Below are 20,923 nucleotides of genomic sequence, written 5' to 3'. Positions count from 1 at the left end.
CCAGAAGTTGGACTAAGCTGTTGGTTTCCACACTGAGCTGTGCACTCGTTGAAATGGCGATGGGAGATATGAAGTGATTGGAAAGGACGTGGGATTCCATACGTCAGACAAGTCTGCAGACTGACAGAAATCTTACCTCACACACGTCTAGTATATATGTGTACGAGGATGCTGTTGTAAGTCATAAAACACAATTTAAAGTGTTATTGGATTTTTACTAATTTTAATTATCATGATTTTCTTAATTAAAATGTTATTGATTTTTTGCTAATTTTCGTCATTATGATATTCTTAACCAACAGATACTAAACATGCTGTTAATATGAGAAAGGTCTGAATACATCTTTGATGTTAACAATGGATTTCACAATTGCAAAGGTTGAAAATCACAAGTTCAGATGATTTATTGGGTCCTCTCTAGGTTAACATTTTGGGATTCTAAACTGCAGTGTTCAAAATATCAGCCATTAGCCACATGTGGCCATTTAGATTTAAATTAGTTTTTAATAATTCATTCAGTTGCATTTGTTACATTTCAAATATGTTCAATAGTCACATGAGTTAGTAGCTACCGTATTGATTATGTGTAGATCATAGAACATTTTCATCATCTATTGACAGGCCTGTTCTAGAACCGAATGATCTTATTAGTGTGTTTTCCTTTTGATGAAATGGCCCTTATCACTTAATTCTCAGAAGACTATGAGTTTGAGGCTTGAAGGCATTTAGCCTTTAATTCTGTGGTTGAAGGGAGTAAAGGTACATACTTCTGGGTGGGAGCGGTTAAGAAGCCTGACAGATTAATCCACTCTTCGCCGGACAGTTTGCTTTTGCATGTTTGATTGCTCTGGGAAATATGATGCTTGTGAATAACCATGCACACCAATGAGTGTTGTTTCAGCCACTCCCCCGAATAGCCTCACCCACCAGATTACACTGGCACCCAGAAGCCGGTGCCCAGGATCTGGATAAAGCCAGACACCAGGATTTTGCTGGTTCCTAATCCAGAGGAGCCACTAAGAAGAGGAAGAATGGAGAACCCATCCAAAGCCAAGTAACATATTTCCTTCTCCTAACAGGAGGCTGGGAGCTGGGGGGAGGGTCTCCCTGCAAAATCCTTAAGGGTTAACTGAGACCTAAAGCTTAGGAGATTAAGGACATGTGCCAGGAGGAATAATTGGGCCTGATCAGGCACTTCAAAGACCCTTCTGATAAAAAAAACATAAGTCAGTAACATGCATTGTAGAAAATTTGGAAACTGAAGAAGCTATGAGGATTTTAAAAATCACTCATGATATCACTAGATATAACCATTGTTAATATTTTGAACACCTTAAAAGGTTTTTTTTCTTTTAATTCCTTGAACTGGCCTATAAAGAGTTAATATTAAATGTGTTTATTCTATGAAACCAGGGCCTTTCCTTATTTAAATGCACTAACCTGTACAGCCGACATAAGCTTGTGGTTTCTTTTTTCCTTCTGGTCATCTCCTACCTCAATGTCTCTGTCCTCAGTTTGTAAAGATAGGTGAGGTCTTTCCAGTCCTTTGGCAAGAGGGATGTCCACTGGCCTCGTTCACAGGCTTGCTAAGGGAGCTCTGCTGGGGCTCAGTCGGGACCTTTGTAGCCATAATGGCCTTGGATAGGTTAGTCGTATGGTTCAGAGCAGGCGTTGGCTTTTCATTTTGTTTGGGCCTGAATAAAAGGGGTCTGGGCATATTTGTATCTTTCGTCTGCAAGGTGACTTGGTGGAATTACGTGGGTACATCATCAGCCCAAACTGGGGACAGGATTGGGGTTCTGGTACAGAATTGGGGTGCTGAATCATTTTTTTAAATTATAATTATATTAAATATATTAAATATATTTGTTATGAGTACAGCATGTTACCAGGCACTGGGTCCACAAAAAATAAATCAGACCAGATGTTTCTCTCAGAGTGTTTATGGATAAGTGGTATTGATCAGTAGTAACAAAATAGATGATTATGATTTGGGTGTTGTAAGCTCACTCGGGGGACTGTGGGAGCCTGGCTCAGGAGAGATACAAGTATTTCATCCATTCTGGAAGGTGAGAAAACATGCTGTATTTGGGAATGTCAAGTTCAGTAAAGTACATACGATGTCCATTTTGCATATTTTGCTGGTATACACCTTGAACGGTAATGTTTGCTTCGACACTGGCCTGTGTTGATCTCTGATGGCACGTTTCCTTTCCTCCCCAAGTATAAATGCCACTGTTTCTAGAAGACCCTCCTGGTTAAGGCCACCTTTGTCAGGCAGCCTTCCTAGATTTCCTCTCCTGGAAATAAACTCTCCATCCTGTGAATCTGCATAGCGCTCCTGTCCTCTCTGAATTTTATGCTTTAGACAGCATCATTTATGAATGTCTCTCCTTCTGCTTTCCTGGACTGTGGGCACGCTGAGGTCAGGGACAGTCTTACTGCCAGAACCTTACCTGGTGCCCAGGAGAAAGATGCATTTTGCAAGCGTGTGTTCAGAGAATAGCAGGTTCATGACAAGAACTGGTCTTTTGTGCTGCTGTCTTGTATTTTTGCTATTTCAGTGCATTCTTTCTCTCTCATGGCGGGTATGTTTTTCTCCAGGTGCCTGCCCTGATTCCCTGCCACAATCAGGCTCAGGATAATTAGGAGAAGAGGATAATGCATTTGATTTTATTCATTCATGCAGATTAAATTCATTAGGATGAAGATTTAAGTGGCATGATAGATAATTCCTGGAGTAAGGGCTCCGCTATGAGTGGAGAGAGCAGAACTTCCCATGTGGGTAGCAATGTTTTCAGTGTTGTGAAGGGGTTTTAGCTGGGCTTATAGCTAGCCATTATGTACTTGTACGGCTCTATTAGTTGAGAAAATAATGAAACAGCTCCATACCAGGGGGAGAGTAGGCCCTGTCTTGAGCCTACTGTATGCCCTTCTGACAACCAGGACCCACTTACATCTAGCAATTAATGGGTTAATGCCTGGCATAGCAGGAGGTCTCCAGGATGCACTCCTGCCATTGCTGGTGGCATTTTGATAGGTTAATATCCATGCCATTGATGTTGTGACTGTCACCTCTGATTAGCAAGTATATGTCTGTCAGTGATATTGAACTATGTCTTCTTAAAGAAAACAGATTTGGGGGTGCATTTTGGATAAACTAGAGCTGACTAAGGAACCATGTACAGCCATGATTCCCACCATTGATTTTATCGTTTACTAACTCACCTCAGGCATGTTGCTGCACCTTTGCTTCTCAGTTTTATTGTCTATAAAAGAGGGAAAAGAATTCATGCATGCATGCATGCATCCATCCATCCATCCATCCACTCCTCCATCTACCTACCCATCCATTTATCCATCCAACAAACAACTATGCCAACATCAATCTGGAAATGTCGCCTACTGGTGACCAAAAAAGCATTTAGGGAATTCAGTTTGGAGAATTAGTCATGAATCTGGTTTTGAAGGTCAAATGAGACGTTGAAAGCCATAGCCTTTCAATACCGCAAAGGACTTCACCATGTTGGGGTCGTCACCACGTCAAAAGCAGCATCAGCTTCTTGGGAACAGGCTGGACATTTTTGTGCAATATGACATTCAGCTCTTCTTTTATTCATGACTTGCGCAAATCCTGCATAATTCCAAAAGGACTATGAGTCAATTTTCATTTCACTACTATTTGATGAGAGCCTCCTTGTTCCAGATGCCTTTTTTCCCCCAAACAAGAAGAGCTTTACAGCTTTTGCTGAATGTGAAAATAATGCACAACCTTTATAAAAATGTAAAACAATACGGAAAAAGGCATAAAGACAAAAGTAAAATTAATCCCAAATCCCACCTTTCAGAGATTATTGCTCATCTTTTTGATGAAAAATCCCTTCACGACTCTTTTAATGCATTTAGACATTTTTCACAAAACTGCATCATATTATACATGCTGTTCTGTAACCTACTTTTCCTCTGAACATTATCAACATACACTGAAAGTTCTATTATGAGCTGGGTGATGGAAAAGAAGTATTTAACATTAAAAAGGGGCTGTGATCACTATAGTTTCTTTCATCGCAGTATTTTATGATTCTGTGAGTTGAATCCTTTTCTAGCATTTCCCCCTTAAACTAATCAAGTTTGTTTTTAAGTCTGGTATGGTGGCACATTTTATATTTAATAAATACATACCTGTACTGCTATTGTTAATGATTATGTGGTATTCCATTGTATATAAACATTTTATTTATTTAATTAGTCTCCAGTTGCTGGATATTTGGGGTATTTCCCATTTTTGGCTAATGTAATAATTCCATAATAAACATCCTTGTATATTCAACTTTGCCCATTTGCAAAGTTGTGTAATTACATCCTCAGGAGAAATTCCTAGAAATGAAAAGGCTGAGATCAAAGGTTTTTAAAATCTGATTCATGTTTCTATCAGAGGCTATTAAGGCACAAAAGAAGTTGTGGAAGCTGGAGGTATAGCTGGGGTTCCAGGACTTAAATCTCATGGCACACTGGTAGGACAGTGCAGAAAGTGTTTAGTGGAGAGCTAAAACGTGAATATTGTTAAGTGACAGGGTCACTGAGTATTGGGAGAAGTTTCAGAGAAAATGGGTGAAGTGACCTTGCTTTGGAGTCCTGACAAGTAGCCTGGACCCTCATCCATGAGGGTGTCTCTTAGAGAGCCCTGCCTCAATGCAGAGGGAAGGACTAGATTCTTTTCAGCTCAACAGATATTTCGTGAGTCCTCCTTCAGTGCAAGGCCAGGCCATCAGTGGGCTCTCAGTCCAGGTGGAACACACAGGGCTCAACAGGAGTGGCAGTTCAGAGGGGACATGCTCCAGGGGAACCCTGCTCAAAGAGCCGACAGCTTGATGACTCTGAGTGGATGGACGGGGTGAGCAGGTGGAGAGAACACTTCTCACTTGAATTGGGGGTTAGAGGATGAGCAGGAACTCCTCAGGCAGCTGGGAGGGGTCCTGAAAGTCTCAGTAGTGCAGCGGCTGGAGGCTGGGAGAGTGTGTCGTGCGCTGTGGTCCAGCATGGCTGGAGCACCAAGCAGAGAAAGGGAGGTTGGTCCTCAGAGACCATCCGCCTGGGCTCACTCTCTGGACTTCCTCTTTCCTTTACTAGTCCAGGCTGGGCTTTTCTGGAGGAGAGAACTTGCTCTGCCTCCACTCTTCACGTAAAGTAGAAATGTCCAGGAGGCATCTGATGAAGGTCCATTGTAGAACCTGGCCTCTGCTTCAAGGGCAGTTGAGCAGAATCTCCACCTGACGTGTCCATTTGTCTTGCCTTTTAAAATGTATAAACCTGCCCTGCAAGGAGATGCATCTCTGGGAAACTGCACTACCATTATGCAGTTTAGCCTTCATGTACATAAAATATGCCATTAATCGTATTGGGGGAGAAATTCCTTCCAAAATTATTGCCTACAGCTCTAAGTTAAGAGTGTCTGTACAGTGTGTATTTATTTTCTAAAATCACAGAGAGGGTGTGTATATGAACTTAAAATATATAAATAACAATTTTGTATAAACAGTTTTGTAGTTGATGGCAAAATCTGGCTCTGTGGTTGACTAATAAGTACACTCCTTGTGAAGGAATGTTTGTGGCTCATGTCAGTGTGTGAATGCATAGACAATTTGAAGTTTTTCGTGTATTCGTGATATTTATCTTGAGCACTGAGCGTTCACTCCGCAAGGGAATGCAATGGGGATGTTTATCGTGACTTTGTCCTCTGCTGCATTTTAAAGACTTTATTTCCTATAATTTATTTTTAGTACATAATTTAAAATCATATATATATATGATTAAAATCATAATTAAAAATCATAAATATGATTAAAAACCATAATTAAAAATCATATCTCTCTCTCCATATATCTATCTATCTATCTATCTATCTATCTATCTATCTATCTATCTTCCTGCGGGTATAGCCAATACCCCACAGCTGCCATGCAGATACTTACTTTCAAGGGGGCCTGCCATAGCAAGGTGATGGCTGGGGGAGCCATCTGAGCTCGGGGTCCAGAAACTAGGGAACACTCTACCCCATGTCCTTGGGCAGGACCAGCTGCATAATTTGCAGGGCCCAGGGCAAGATGAAAATGTAGGTCTTCTTGTTCAAAAAGCAGGAAGCAAGTTCTTCCTGTCTTCTGTGGTCTCTCTCTGGACCTGCCATGGTGGTTTTTTATTTGTTATTCAGTATCATGCTCTCTTGACATAGGGGTCATCGTAGACCCTCACAGGCTGCTGGGGCTTCGTCCGTCCCCTGGAGGGGGAGCAGGTGACCAAAAGTCTGTTGTGGGGAGGCAGGGATGAGACAGTGGGAGGGACACATGTGAGTGGAAGCGCTAAGCCCCTGGCACGTGTCATGTTGTCCCATTGGACACTTACAAAGCACAAACTTAAAGACAAAATTAGGACGACTATCAAGATAGTGACCACAGAGTATTAAACCCCACATGCAGGTCCCTTTCTGAGCCTGGGTCCCTGCGTGACTGCACTGGTTGCAGGTCCCGTTCTTGGGGTCCACAGATATCATTTTCACTTACTACCAGCCCCGAGGCCCCCCCAATTCCACTTGAGTAAGGACCCTTTGGGACTCTTGCAAGGCAGCATAGTGGGGGACAGAGCAGGCAACCGGGGGGTTGGTGCTGGTACCGACTGGTGTGAGACTGCCAGGCAGTCCTTGGATCCTCCTGTGACTCTTCTGCTTCCTGTAAATCGATGGCCGCACCGTCTAGCCCCCTGGGGTTGTAGTCCAGATTAAATGAGAAATTGAGTATCCTGAGAGTTGTTCGGGATTGTCATGAAGAACCGAGATTACACTGGTTCTGGGCCCCAAGAGTCAGAACTGGGCCGGGAGTATCCATGGTGAGCCTGGGTGACCCCTTAGCAGGGTTCCTGCAGTGTCAGTGAAGAGAATATTCAGCTTTGTATAGGTAGATACACTGATTGACCTTGGGGGTCTTTCCTTGCTGTGGGACTGTGATTTCATGACAAAGTTTTAGGCAAGGTAATCTTCATTCATGTATTCATTCAGCAAACTCAAAAGCCAGCTGCTCTTCCAGGTACTGGGCACAAAAAACAGATTGGGTGAGGTGTCTGCTGTCAAGAGCTTGTACTCTTTCTTCAAATTAATTGTGGCAGAAAACGCATAACATAAAATTCATGATCTTAACGATGTTTAAGTGTCCCGTTCAGTCATGCAGATGCACATTGTTGTGCAACAGAGCTCCAGAACCTTTTCCTCTTGTGAGATGAAACTCTGTACCCATGAAACAAGTCCCCATGTCCTGCTCCCTCCAGCAGCTGGCAACTCCCCTTCTACTTTCTGTTTCTATGAGTTTGATTACTACAGATACCTTGTATGCGTGGAATTATTTAGTATTTGCTTTTTGTGTGACTGGATAATTTCTTGTAGCGTAAGTTCTCAATGTTCATCTATGTTGTAGTGTGTAACAGGATTGCCTTCTTTTGTAAGGCTGCATAATATTCCATTGTGTGTCTAGACCACATTTTATTCGTCCATGTTTCTATTAATGGGCATGTGGGTTGCTTCCACCTCTTGGCTATTGTGAGTAAGGCTGCTATGAACATGCGTGTACAAATATCTCTTAGAGATTCTGCTTTACTTTTTTGGATCTATACCCCGAAGTGGGATGGCTGGATCATATGCTAATTCTGTTTTTAAATATTTAAGGAAGTTCCATACTGTTTTCTGTAGCAGCTGCACCATGTTACAATCCTACCAAGAGTGCACAAGCGTTCCAATTTCTTCATATGTTTGCCACACTTGTTATTTTCTGTTTTGCTTTGTTTTTAGTAGTGGCCATCCTCATGGATTATACTCTTTTAGGGGGCAGGCATGTCATCACATGCAAGCAGTGGGGTGAATTTGGGGTGGGTAGACGGCATGAGATGGCCCTGTGGGACACACAGGGGCAGGGGTCAGATCTAACTGATGATGCTGCTGCCAGGAAAGGCTTCATTCACCATGGAGCTGAGACCTGAAAGACGAATGCACTCAGGTCTCTTGCAGCATGTTGCTGATCTGCTGAGAGGGCCTGGGCAAGTCAATTCATCTGTTAGGGATTTGTTTCTTCATTTCTAGCAAGATGGGCTGGGCCAGGCAGCAGAATGAGGAAGGCATGGAATCGTGAAATGGTCTAGCCAGTTTATGTATCTCCCTGTGCCTCCGGTATCATGACTTCTTGGTAAAGTTGGGGTGTTTCCAAAGTAAATCCCTCAGAACTGGTGCCTCCAGGTTGCTTGCATGGAGGCTTTTTCACGGCTGACATGGAATAGCCACCCGCTTCCTGCCACCTCCCTGGCCTTTGCTCCCAGAAGTTGTCACCTGCATGCAATGGCTGGTGACTCATATTACATCCCCACAGGTGTGGGAAGCTACGGGATCTATTGCTCTCAGGGCTGGCTGTCCAATGGGGGCAGGGCCCTTGTTCCACATGACAGAAGGTGGCATCGGTGACTGCAGGGAATAGCAGGGATTCTGTCCGAGTCACTGGAGGGCAGATGGGCTTGAAGGAAACAGGAAAAAGAGGAAAACCTCTGACTAAGAAAAGCATCTCTGGTTTCAGTGAGTGCTGGTGTGCTGTGTTTCCGGCGTGAACCTGTTGGAAACAGCTTAGGGTCTCTGAATATTGATGGCACACCTTCCTGTTTCCTACTTGATCACGCTGACTCTCACAGCTCCCGGTGAAGTAGGTATTCATGGATGTTGGTGAAGATTCTGTAGCTAGTAAGTGATGGAGCCAGAATTTGAACCCAGACTGACTGCTCCCCTTTTCCCCTTCCTACTAAGTCCCATTGCCTGGGTGTGGTTTCCAAAAACACAATAGCTGGATTTCCATGGAGTCCAACATTCTGTCTTGCCCTCGCTGTTCTCCACCTGGCCACATCTTATCCTGTCCCATGGAGGGGTTGTTGCTTTGCGTGTTTCTGCCCTCTAAGTGAAGAATGATGATGGAGGAAAAGTTATCTGAGCCAGAGGTCCAAGCAAATGTTTTTTGCCAGGGTTCCATAGCTGGACCCCTGTTTTTAAGGATGAAGCTGGAAGTTACAACAATACATTCACTAACATCCTATTGGCTAAAAGTTAGTACATAGCCGTATCCAACTGCAAATCATCAGCCTGCAAGAAATGCTGGGAAATGCAATTTTGTAATGTTTGTGCCTATGTGCCCAGCTGAAAACTGGCGATTCTGTTACTATGAGCTAGAAGAAAAAAATGAAAAGCAAGGGACAGCAATCAAAAATAGAGGTGAACAATGATGAAATAAAAATATATAACAGAAGCTTTAGTATTTCCTTTCGGTACTGCAATGGATGGTCTTTCCCAGGCTGCAAAGCGTATCTACCTTTCTTTAGAGACAGTTTCCGGATAGGGTTGTCTGGTCTTTCCCAGACACATTTGAATGGCCCCTCTGAAAATAGTAGAGTCCTTTGCTTAGAAACATTAGCTCCAGGAACAGCTACATTGTTTGTGGAGCCCAGTGCAAAAGGAAATGTGAGACCCCTTGTTCAGCAATTGCTAGGACTTTCAAGATGGCAACAGCAGAGCAATAAGGCAAGCGTGGGGCTTGTCTGAGCACCTAGGTCATGTGTCCATGCTGACGCTGACCCTGCTCAGGTCTCACTGCGGGATGACAGGAAAGGCATTAAAGTTCCCAGCGACTTCTCATGGTCGCCCCATAAGTTATAGCAGTCAGCACTTATAAAACAATACAGTGTAAATCTACACCCAGAGTAGAACTTCAATAGCTAAGCATGACAGTTTGGCGGAGAGGTGGGGGTGATCCACAGGTAGATGCTTCAGGAATGTTTCTCAGACTTGGGATGCTCGTCATACATTCCTGGACGTTAGAGAGAATCTGTGTTGTGACTTCATTACTCATTCTTTGCATGACTACCCTGGGAGGGTAGGTTAGGACTATGTTTAGTAATCCAGATGGTTTGCTTTCCTCTGGATTCTGGGACAAAGGTTATGTCCATATGCCCTGAAAATAGTTGGCCCATTCAGTTTTCCAAGCCAAAGTGTCTGGTTCAGTGCATGGTGACCAGAGTGTACACCGGGGGAATGGTGAGTGGGCTCAGCTCTGGAAGGTCCTCAGAGGGAGGGCTAGACTGGGCAGGATGTAAGGTCAGGTTATAGTAGCGGAGGGGACTCTTATCAAAGTTAAGGTCAAGGCTGTAAAAAGGCAACACAGTGCTAGGTCAGCAACCCGGGAGATGTGAAAGACTGCAAGGAACAGACAAGATATGCAATGAGGAAATGGTACAGAATACAATCTGTGAATAGCCACACTTGGACCACAAGCCCCTACTCATAATTCCTAAATCCATAAACCCTGAAAACTGGATGTTTTCTCTAATTTTGGTTCATGTGCTTTTGTTGTTGAACGTGACATGAGGCTACTTATTGTCTTTTTCCCAGTTAATGTGAATATTCACATATTTTATAGAAATATTAATATATTTGATTATGGAATGCTGGCTCAGACTCTAATGGGAGATTATTTAATACTCTCTTTCTAAAATCAGAAAGATTTTGAATTTTCATAACACATTGGGCTCCAAAGATTTGGGGCTTGTCATATACAACATTTGTTGAATGTTTATTCTGTGCCAGGTGCTATTCTAAGCACTTTATGCATATGAAATGATTTAATACTCATGATACTCTAGGGGATATGTTCCAATATTGGCCCCATTTGACTGGTAAGAAAACAGGAGCTCAGAGAAGTTTTATAATTTGCTTAGGGTCACAGAAAATCAGTAAGTGTCAGGAGCCTAGTTTTCCTCGTATACATGGAGGGGAATCAGCTCAAGAGGTATGTACAACCAATCTCATTTGAGGGCAAAACAATTATTCAAACCCATGACTTGTCTGAAACGATTGGACAAGTCAGTCATAGTGAATCGAGTTGTTGAGTGAGGAAGGAGGCTTCATGAAAAAACATTTTTGTTCTACATTCTACATCTCTAGTGAAACTGTTTAGCAGTGGTAGAATCTGTACTAATCTTTTGGGAAAACCAAGTGACCTTTGAGTTGTAAGGATTCATGGATAGAAGGCACATTTCTTTACTTATGTATCCAAGGGCAGACTAATTTTGATTTATTAATTTGACTTTTGGGGCTTTGATTGTAATACATATACTATATTTTGAGACTCTTCGCAGTGGCTTTTGGGGAAGCACATTTATCTTAGTAGAAATCTTACTTAGATGCTTTTCTCAAAAGTTATACTTCGGGTTAATAGCGGGTGGGCTGGCTGATGTTATCTTACTTTATTGATGCCCACATTATTCAAGGTAGAATTCCAAACTCTAATGAAAGAAAAATAGATCACATTTATTGCCTCTTCTCTGTGTTCTTTGCTTGCCTTGTTAGAGAGCTGAATTAGATTAGTTTGACAGGCTCTGTTCTTTATGGGGCTTTCCTGACTGCCACCTTGCACGTCTCTGTATCACTATTTGTTTCAAAGTTATTGTCTGATGACTTCTTTTCACTGCTCTTTTTTTCTTTCTTGAAATGGATGCAGTATGTGAATCATGAATAATGGATGATGTTATTTATATACTTGTTACGAATGATGATAAAGGTTATACAGGAATATTAATTTTTCTGTTAATACTTGACTTTGAATCAAGGATTTTGTTGATTTATAAATTACCCATTAATGAAATTTGGAAAACAGTTTCCTCATCATATCTTCTCTACAAATTCTTAGTAAATGCTTACCTTTGTATACAAATTTGCCATAGATGAATATCCTATGCATCCAACTTTTTGGAGCAAAAAGTGTTACTTAGATTAACTAATACCACAGCAGGCTGGTGGTGAGTTAGTTGTTGAAGTTGTTTATTGCTGGTAGAATGGACCTTTGTTTTCTTTTTTGACTGCTCTCTACCTTTAAACTTCCTTTACCATTTGTAAGTTCTTCCCAAGGTAAAAGCCATGAACTTGCATTCACAGCTTCCCTTGCAGCTAGGATGTAGGTATGTGACCCAAGCTGCACCAATCAGATGCTTGCATTTGAGATTTTTAAATTGACAGCTAGTGAAACAAAAAGCAGGTGCAGCATAGAACCATTCTAGTGAGGAGAAGGGAAAATAGGTCTTTTTTCTGAGAGAGGGAAATATGAGTGGCTCTGGCAGTACCCTCTGATTTTCAGTGTGGTGATTGAGCTGAACTATCTGTATCCAGAGGTGGGGTTTACTCAGGGGCCATCTGTGGTATGAGATGGGCATTGTGCCTGGCTTTGTAATCCTCAAGCCTGGTTTTCTGGGCCTCCTGAATACAATCTGATATTCTTTGATGTATTCCTTTTCCATTTAATCTATCCAGAAAGGTTTTCTGTAGTTTGCAACTAAGAAATCCAATTGCTACAACTGGAATATGAGGATAATGACAAAGAAACAGGATCATTTTATATGTTTATCCTTTCAGCTGTTAAAAGATATCAGTAGAACAAGACTATTTGCCAGGTTACTCTTAAAGCAGTCATCATTTACTTAAGCTGATTCACTATTGAGAACAGCAATCTAGAAAGAGTAATACACACCCAGGGAAGGTGTTCCTAAGGAAAGTGAAGGGTGACTTAATACAGACACAATGATTAATTATGAGGTTGGAATTTACCAGTGGCCTTAGGAAAGGGGGCCCTGAAGAAGTCCTGGATAGAGATCTTCTGGAAGATTCCACATTCTTGGCTTGAGAGGTATTAAGAGCTGATTGGAACAAAGAATACAGTTTCACTAGAGTCTCACGATTTAATTCTTCCACCCACTCTTCAGCACATGTATGAAGTGCCAGGCTCATGCAGTGGTGAACTGTGCAGGGCTATAGAGATCTTCATTTGGGGTTCTGGGGTTTCAAAGAGTTTCCACGTACATGAGAGGGAAGCGTAATGAGTTTTATAGCTGTTTGTACATTGGAGAAATTGGAGAGATGAAGTGATTTATCCACTGAACGTTGGAGAAATTAAGTGATTTATCCACAGTCACATATCCAGTAAGTAGCAGCTTTGAGAATCCAACTCAATTCTTCTGGTTCCAGTGTCTTATATTCTTTCCAGGACACCAGCTCTTTTTACCTGCCAGAGCTCATATCAGCCCTGAAGTAGGTGTCAAAGTATTACTAGTTCTCCTCTTTTCTGGGAAGGAAGCCAGAGTCAAGGAAAAATTAAATTGGTAAATAGAGAGGCAGATCTCCACTTTCTAGGGCTTGTGGTCTTCTACTACCCTGCAATTCTACTACCCCAATGGCCTCTGTCATTTATAACGTGACCGAAAACATGATGTTGGGAGCTGCCCTTGATGGATAATATGCAGAGAAGAGAAAACACGCTAGTGGTGCATTAGACAACTTTGGATGGTCAGTACCATGGAATATAGTCAAGTGAGGGAACTGGAAAGAGGGAGAACAAGAAAGGGAACTCTACCTGCTTAGTCATTTTCTCCCTAGGGTAGTGGCATTATAAGAGACACGGGCCCCGCCCTTACTGATACCACAGTCAGGTAGACCAGATACGCGGGTACACACCTGAGTCATTCCTCCCCCCGGGCCTGTGCCTACCATGTTACATTTATTTTACTAGATGGCATCGGTTTCTTTCTTTTTCTTTTCATTGAAATTTGTATGGAGATAATTGCAGATTATTGAGATATGTACATCACACACAGTTGTAAGAAATACTACAGAGAGGTCTCATGTATCCTTTACCAAGTTTCTTGCAAAACTCTACTGTAAGATCACGCCGGGATATAGGCATGGGTTGAACCCACTGATCTTCCGATTTCCCAAATTTGACTTGTAGTCATTTGTGTCTGTGCGTGTATGTGTGTATATTCAGTTCTACGCAGTTTTATCACCCGTGTTCGTTTGTGAATCCAACACCACAGTTAAGATACACAGCAGTTCTATCACCACAAGGATCCCTTGTGTTGACCTTTTATATTTTTATAACTACATCTCCCTCCCTCCCTGATTTCATCTTTTTTGTCTCATATGTCATTGATGTCTATAAAGATACTTAATAAATTGTGGTATATGAATACATCAACTAACAATGCCATAAGAGCTTATTGGTGTTTATAGTCATATTTACAGCTCTATTCATACCTATACCTACATCAATAGTTACATAAATGCCCTCTGGAGGGCAGAGGAAGGAGCCATTCATTTGCTCTGGGCCTTAAAGATAGAGAATGAGAAGCAGAGCCTAACCGTGAGTAAGTGGTCCTAAGCAAGTGGTCCTCAGTTTTCTCATCTTTAAATAGGGCCGACGCTAGCACCCACTTCAGGGCCTGCCTTGAGATGAGATGCGATGGTTCATGCACAACACCTGGCAGAGAGCCTGGCACATGGTGGCACTTAGCTCAATAAGTACATGCTGCTCTGACTAGTCTTGGTTTTAGCTATTTGAGAAAGGCCTCGTCAGAAGTCGTTTACAAGAGTCCCTTCCTTTTCCTCCTCTTCCTGTTCACGGGATTGGGGGAGGGGTGGCTACTGAGAATATGACCTAGGATTTGTGTGTCTGGACCTCTCTTGATTTCACTGAAATTCCCTCACTGTGCACATGCCTGTTGTGAGAAAATAAATCTCCTTGGGTCACAAAGACAAAAGTAGTGAGTAGAGCAGGATCCGGGTTAAGAACCCCTTACAAATCCCCCTACAGACGGTCAAACCTGCTGGTAGGGAGTTGCAGAGACAATTTGTTTCTTTTTCAAGATTGAGGTTGAACAGGGGGAAACCTGTCCTCTCTGCCCCACATCGCTGCTGTGACACATAGCTGCCTGTGGAAGTTCTTTGTAATCCATGAAGCGTTCTAGAAATAGAGATTATTATTATGAGTTGGCTGAAGCCTTTCCGAGTGTCTTAGCGGCCAGAATGCCATTGTGTTCTTTGACTACAGGGCACTGTCATTTCTGTCCCTGCCTTGGATATCCCACAGGCCCTTCCACAGTACAGGGCATCCAGTAGGTGCTCAGGAGATGTTTGTTGCATTATGATAGCAACTGTTGTGACTTCTCCAAGGAAACACTCCATGGCTAAGGCTGTACATGGGGTAAAGATTGTAGACACATAAAATGAAGTTACAAATTATGTGGCAGGAGGCAAAGCAAGGGGAGGTGGAGAGGATTTCTGGGGCTATGATCTGTCCTTGTATCTGGAACCAATGCCGCGGCTTCATGGTAAAAGGTATTATTCTTCCCAGAGTGGGGAGGGCTGGGGAAAGTTTCACAACCTTCTTGTTTGCAATATTCTCTCTTTTGCATTCCTAAAATAATTGTAAAGCTAATCGAATTGTAAAGACAATTCCCAAACTTCATTCTAGATAACTGTACAGCATCACACCCTGAGGTATATTTTCCAGAGTTATTTACCGGATACATTGTTGATGACCTTGAGTTTTACCGAATCATCCTCTCCCCACTTTGGGGAAGTCCTAGTCAGGGGACAAGCGCAGCAAGAGGGTCAGTGAAGTCGTAAAGGTGATGTGTAGCTGGGTCACTTCTTGAAGGATCAACTGTAGCTCCTTTATTTGGTGGTTCTGTCTATTCCTTCTTCCTACATTTCTTTGCACCAGCTCATCATTTTGCTCACAAATGTTTGTGGAATGAACCAACAAATGAATTACTCGTGTCTACCATGTGCTAGGTGCTGGGAGACGATGGTGAATCAGCTCGACAGACTTCCCACCCCACTGGAACTTTTTGTCTAAGGATGGAAGTGAACACTGATGAAAGTGAACATTAATGAAAAATGTCACATAAAATGAAGTTACAAATTATGATAAATGATGAAAGGGAAAAGTACTGGGCACCTGGGGTGCTGCTGAGCCCGAGGGTGAGGGTCAAGGAAGGTCTTTCTGAAAATGAGATGTTCAATGACCCCTAAAGGATGGGGCAGTGTTACCTGGGCAAGGAGGCGCGTGAGGGCATGTGGATTCCAGGTTCACAGAAGAGCAGAGACCCAGAGGGAGGGGCGTATTCGGTCAAGTGGTGTGTGGTCAGAGCAGAGAGAGTGAGCAGCGTGAGATGAAGCAGGGAAATGAGGCTGGGAGGTTGTCTGTTCAGTATTTCCACGGAATGAATAACCAACAAACGTGTATTATTGAACGTCTACTGCGTAGCCAGGTGAGTTCTGTTAGATGTGTGCTGCATCTGAATCGGACAGGACAACCTCATGGTAAGGGCACCATTCTGCAAATGGAGAAATTAACTTAGATTGAATTAATTTAGATTAAACTGAAATTCTAAGAGGATGGATTTATACTCTAGCTAGAGCACACTTTGGGTCCCCTGGGTCCCCTGGGTCCCCTGGGGCTGACATCTTTGAAATAGCACAGAACGCAAGTCTCACAGGATCTTCTTTTTTAAAGAACAGATTAAACAAGGGGAGGAGCTTTGGTTCCCTTGAAAGGGCACTAGGTTAGGGGACAGGAGCTAAGGGTCCAGCGCTGACAGTGCCATGACTCGCTGTGCGACCTCAGATCGCTTCACGACCGTAGTAATCACTTTGCCCATTTGTCGCGTTGGGACTCAGTGGTCTCTGGCGATCTTTGCTCTGATTGGGATCAAATCTACCATGACCAAACATGGGAGGAGCGATGCACTCTGAGACCTGCTCTCCATCTGTGAACCCCTGAGCCGAGGCCCATTTCTTTGGGGATAATGAGGGCTCCGTTGGGGGTCTTGAAGGAGGCTACCTCATGAACTACTGTCTAACCTGCTCAGTCCTCACCTGTAAAACCTTCTCCCCTACCCCCTGCCCCACACTGGGGATCAGCCTTCCTCCCTCGGTGTTTTGCACACCTCGGCCTGGCCTGCAGGTGTTAATGTCCCAGCCTTCCCCAGGAAGCAGTCTCGTCTCAGGCCTCCTTTCGCGCCCAGCATCTTGTCTGAAATACAAAGGTGCTTAGTAGAGTAAACCGAACCTTCTTTCCTTTCCTGTGGTGCCATCAAGAAGTGCAAAAGGAAGGGACCAAGGGCAGTATGTCAGTTTCCTAGGGCAGCCATAACAAATTACTGCAAACTTGGCAGCATAAAACAATAGAAACGTACCCTCTCATTGTCTTGGAGGCCAGAAATCTGAAATCAAAGTGCTGACAAGACCACGCTCCCTCCGGAGGCTCTAGGGGAAAAGCCTTCCTGCCTCGTCCTGCTTATGGTGGCCCCGGGCGTTCCTGGGCTGTGGCCACATCACTCCAGTCTCTGCCTCTGTCTCCACATGGCCCCTCTGTGTGTCTTATCCTTTTATTTTTCTTATTAGGGCACTTGTCATTGGATTTATGGCCCACTTGGGTAATCCAAAATGATCTCATCTTGAGATCTTTAACTTAATTACATCTGCAAAGACTCTCTGTTTTTTTGTTTTGTTTTGTTTTGTTTTGTTTTGCAAATAAGGGCACATTCAGTTTCCAGAACATGGGTATGTCTTTTTGGGGGGGCCACCATTCAACCCCCTATGGGCAGTGATTTCGGAGGCAAAATGCCTTCTTGTAATTTTATTCATCTTTCTTCTTTATCAACTTGATATCTTTGAAGCAGCATCAGAACACAAGTTCCAGTGAAATGTCACAGAGTGGAGGCAGCAGGCTAGATGGCCTGAGAGTACAGGCTCTGAGGTAACATGGCCTTGATTCAAATCCCAGCACGTACCAGCCCCTCTGTGGCTCAGTTTTGCCATCCGTACATTGGGCACAATAACAGTGCCTACCTCTGAGAGCTGTTGTTGGACTTAAATAGAATTCTTGTGAGAGCATCTAGAACTGGCCCCAAGTAAAATACTTAATGCATGTTTATTACTATTATTATTGGTATAGGTATTAGTATTAGTGAACAATGAACACTCAGTACAAATGGGCTGGGGATGGTGAAAATGAGTGGATGGCTGGATGATGGCTAGAAAGCTCCCCAGGCTTTGGCACTGTCTGGAGCTGGGGCTCTTTTGCCTCTTGCCCTACCTGTGGCCACCTGACATGGAATAAAACACATTGGTGGCCCCTCCTCTCAGGACCTATTCTGAACTGCTGTGTTTACTGATTAGAGTCTTGGGCTCTGGTGGCCACGCCAAGCTGAGGGCGCAGAATTTCAGAGACAGGGAGCTGCCGGGTAGACACACGCAGAAAGGGCATTTCCTAAGAGGCACCGCCCCTCGGGATGGGGCAGCCTGCCACCCGCTTCACGGGGCCACTGCACTCTAGACTGGAGCCTTTCTCCTCCCAAGACTTATGCCGGATTCTGCGCCTCCTGCCCTGCTGACCTGCCTCGGGTCCAAGAAGTTAGTGAGTACCTGTGCTTCTGGGCACAAGCCGGAGCCCTTGCTGGTTAAGGTGAGGCCCATGCTCTGTTTCTTGGTGCTGAGCTCCACCCGCGCCTTCTGTTGCAGTCTGAGCCCTTGGAAGCCCTTGTCGATGCTCTCCTCTGCTTGTTCTTAGAGCCCTGGGCCATCAGGGGGGAGGTCCCAAACAGAGCACAATGACACTGGATTTCCGCAACAGATTGCTGTGTGGCTGTAGGCAAGTTTCTTAGCCTCTCTGAGCTGCGGTGTTCAACATCTGGGAAGTGAGGCTTGCACAGTCCTTGACTCTTATTAGGTGCTTGAAAAAGTGTGACTCTGATGGACATTTGCGAAGTAGCATAGAGTGGAGGTCTGACAGGCCCGAGTCTGATTGCACCTTACGGCTATGGAACCTTAGTCAGGTGACTTAACCTTTTAGACTTCAATTTCCATGTCTGTAAAAGAGGTCGAACACTTCAGCGGTTGTCGGGATGATTAAATGAAAAAAATGTATGTAAAATCTTTAGCCCAACGCCTGGCTCATCCTACATGCGTAATGAACAATAGCTGTTATGACTTTGACTACTGATACTAAATCATACAATGAATAAATACATTGAATAAGTTATACATTGAACCATGGATAACTATACAGGCTCAGTCCCATGTGGTCTAGGAGGAAAAGCACTCAGCTAGTGGTAAGGAGACCTGGCTCTGTCCTCAGCTTGGCCAATTTGTAGCTGAGTGACTTTGAGCAAATTGCTTCATCTCTCTGAGCCTCAATTTTCTTGTCTTAAATAAGAATAATAGGACCTATTTTCTTTCACTTGCCAGGAGCTCTTCTAAGTGCTTTCCATATATAAACTCACTTAATCCTTGTCACTCTATGAGTTACCTATTATTTCGTGCCCAATCTACAGATGAAGAAATGGAGGCACAGAGAGGTTATGTAGTTTGCGGCAGTTCACACAGATTACAAGCCATAGAGGCCAAAGTTAGGCCTGAGCCTTTGTCTTAGCCAGTGTTATGGAAATACCACCAGTCTGCGTTCCTTCAAAGAGCTTCTGTGCTCATGTATGGCTAAGTGCTTGGGGGAGGGTAAAATATGTTACAGATAGAACATGCAGTCACTATGTATCTCCTTGGGCTTTGTCTCCATCCCTCTCTGTTTAATGTATGTGTCATTTGTCACTGTATAAATTGGGTTTTTAAGCAGGTTTATATGATGTTTATACGTCAGTTCAATATATAGACTTCCCCAGTTCTGATTTTGCTGCTCTAGTAGACTGGGGATCAGTGAGAACGTCCTCACTGTTTGTGTGGAACCATCTTTCCTGAGAGTCTCCTGAGTTTGGGGCCCAGGATTAGGTGTGACTTTAGACCCCTTCTCTTTGGCGTTTCCAAATTGAGACTGAGAGGGACAGACCCGGGACAGCTCTGCATGTTTGGGACTCCACACATTTGAACCCTGAAGGTCCAAGGACAGTTGCTCCCGGACCGAGAGTGCTTCCCATCTGAGAGCCCCAAACTCCAGCTTTTGCAAAAGTAATTTCACAGGAAACTGAGTAGAGCCCTCAAGAACATCCTGGTTGAGTGAGGGAGAGACAGTTAGATGGGATTCTGTTGTTTCTGACATCCTGGAAGTCTCACACAGAAGCTTCCCTTGAGACAAGCTGTTCTATGAAGCCTCTCCAAAATGCCTTCAGCATGGTTTGATTGCAAGCGTTGGTAGATGAGCCTTCAGATTTCGTTTCCTTCTATGCACGTCATCAGTGAAAACTGAAGCAATGAATTTCTGCTGGGAATTTTCTTTTATTTTTTCCTTTTTTTTTTTTTTTTTTTGATATCATGTCTGCGGTATGGCTGACTGGAAGCTATTTGTGATTGAATTGAGTTGCTTCATTCTATTTCAAGTTTTGACTGATTCGAGGGCTTCGTTCGACTGCACTAATTAAAGTTTGTGCTCTTAGAACTCATCAGCTCGAGTGAAGTAGATTTTCCCTCCTCTTGGTTGCAGAAGCCATTAAGGAACTCAACCAAAGGATAAAATCCTTTGCAGGTCGTATTTAAAATATCGTAGTCTTTCACTTTAAGCTTCTAACAGATGTGAATTTCATTTTTCCTTTCCAAGTATGCAGAGAAAAGTAGTTAGGCGATCATATTTAACCCCTTGGAGCATTTTACGTAATGTGCAGGAGTTCTGAAGGAAAGCCCCGTGGAAGGAGAAAGTTCGTTTCGGGATGAATGGATGCAGGGTATATCTGTTATCAGAGTGAGCCTGGCCAGGGTTTGGACGGGAGGTGTGTAGGAGTCCATGTTTGCTGAGGTCTTAGCGTTCCTGGAGGGTAAACAATGGACAAATGGACACCTGGAAGTCACAGCAATTTCAATAAACAGATACATGACATTGATCTGGTTCCTACATTTTTCTGGGTCTCAGTTTCCCTCTCTGTTGAATGAGTAAGTTGATCTTAATTAGTGATTTTCAAACGTGAAAAATTCATTCATTAATTACATGAATTCCTCAATATATAAACAGATAAAAATGGATGCCCTCAGGTTGAAGGGGTCGGGCAGGGTGGTGCAGGCAGATGGGGCCATCTTGTCACC

At 43.4% G+C, this 20,923-nt stretch overlaps 1 protein-coding gene across 2 annotated transcripts in view; it reads left to right on the top strand.

Annotated features, from left to right (window-relative positions):
* The first annotated feature begins 766 nt into the window (after positions 1–766).
* Positions 767–20,923, top strand: part of FER1L6 (fer-1 like family member 6) — a 132,986-nt gene continuing 112,829 nt past the window's right edge. For both annotated transcript variants that reach the window (XM_074316372.1, XM_074316371.1), the window contains exon 1: positions 767–1,054. In XM_074316372.1, the coding sequence (XP_074172473.1) occupies positions 1,032–1,054 (23 nt within the window). In that variant the 5' untranslated portion in view covers positions 767–1,031. The remainder of the gene's footprint in view (positions 1,055–20,923) is intronic.

The sequence above is a fragment of the Rhinolophus sinicus genome, linkage group LG12, assembly GCF_036562045.2.
Source record: "Rhinolophus sinicus isolate RSC01 linkage group LG12, ASM3656204v1, whole genome shotgun sequence".
Taxonomy (NCBI): Eukaryota; Metazoa; Chordata; class Mammalia; order Chiroptera; family Rhinolophidae; genus Rhinolophus; species Rhinolophus sinicus.
Note: the sequence above shows the minus strand (reverse complement) of the source record. Positions and strands in the feature narration are given on the sequence as shown.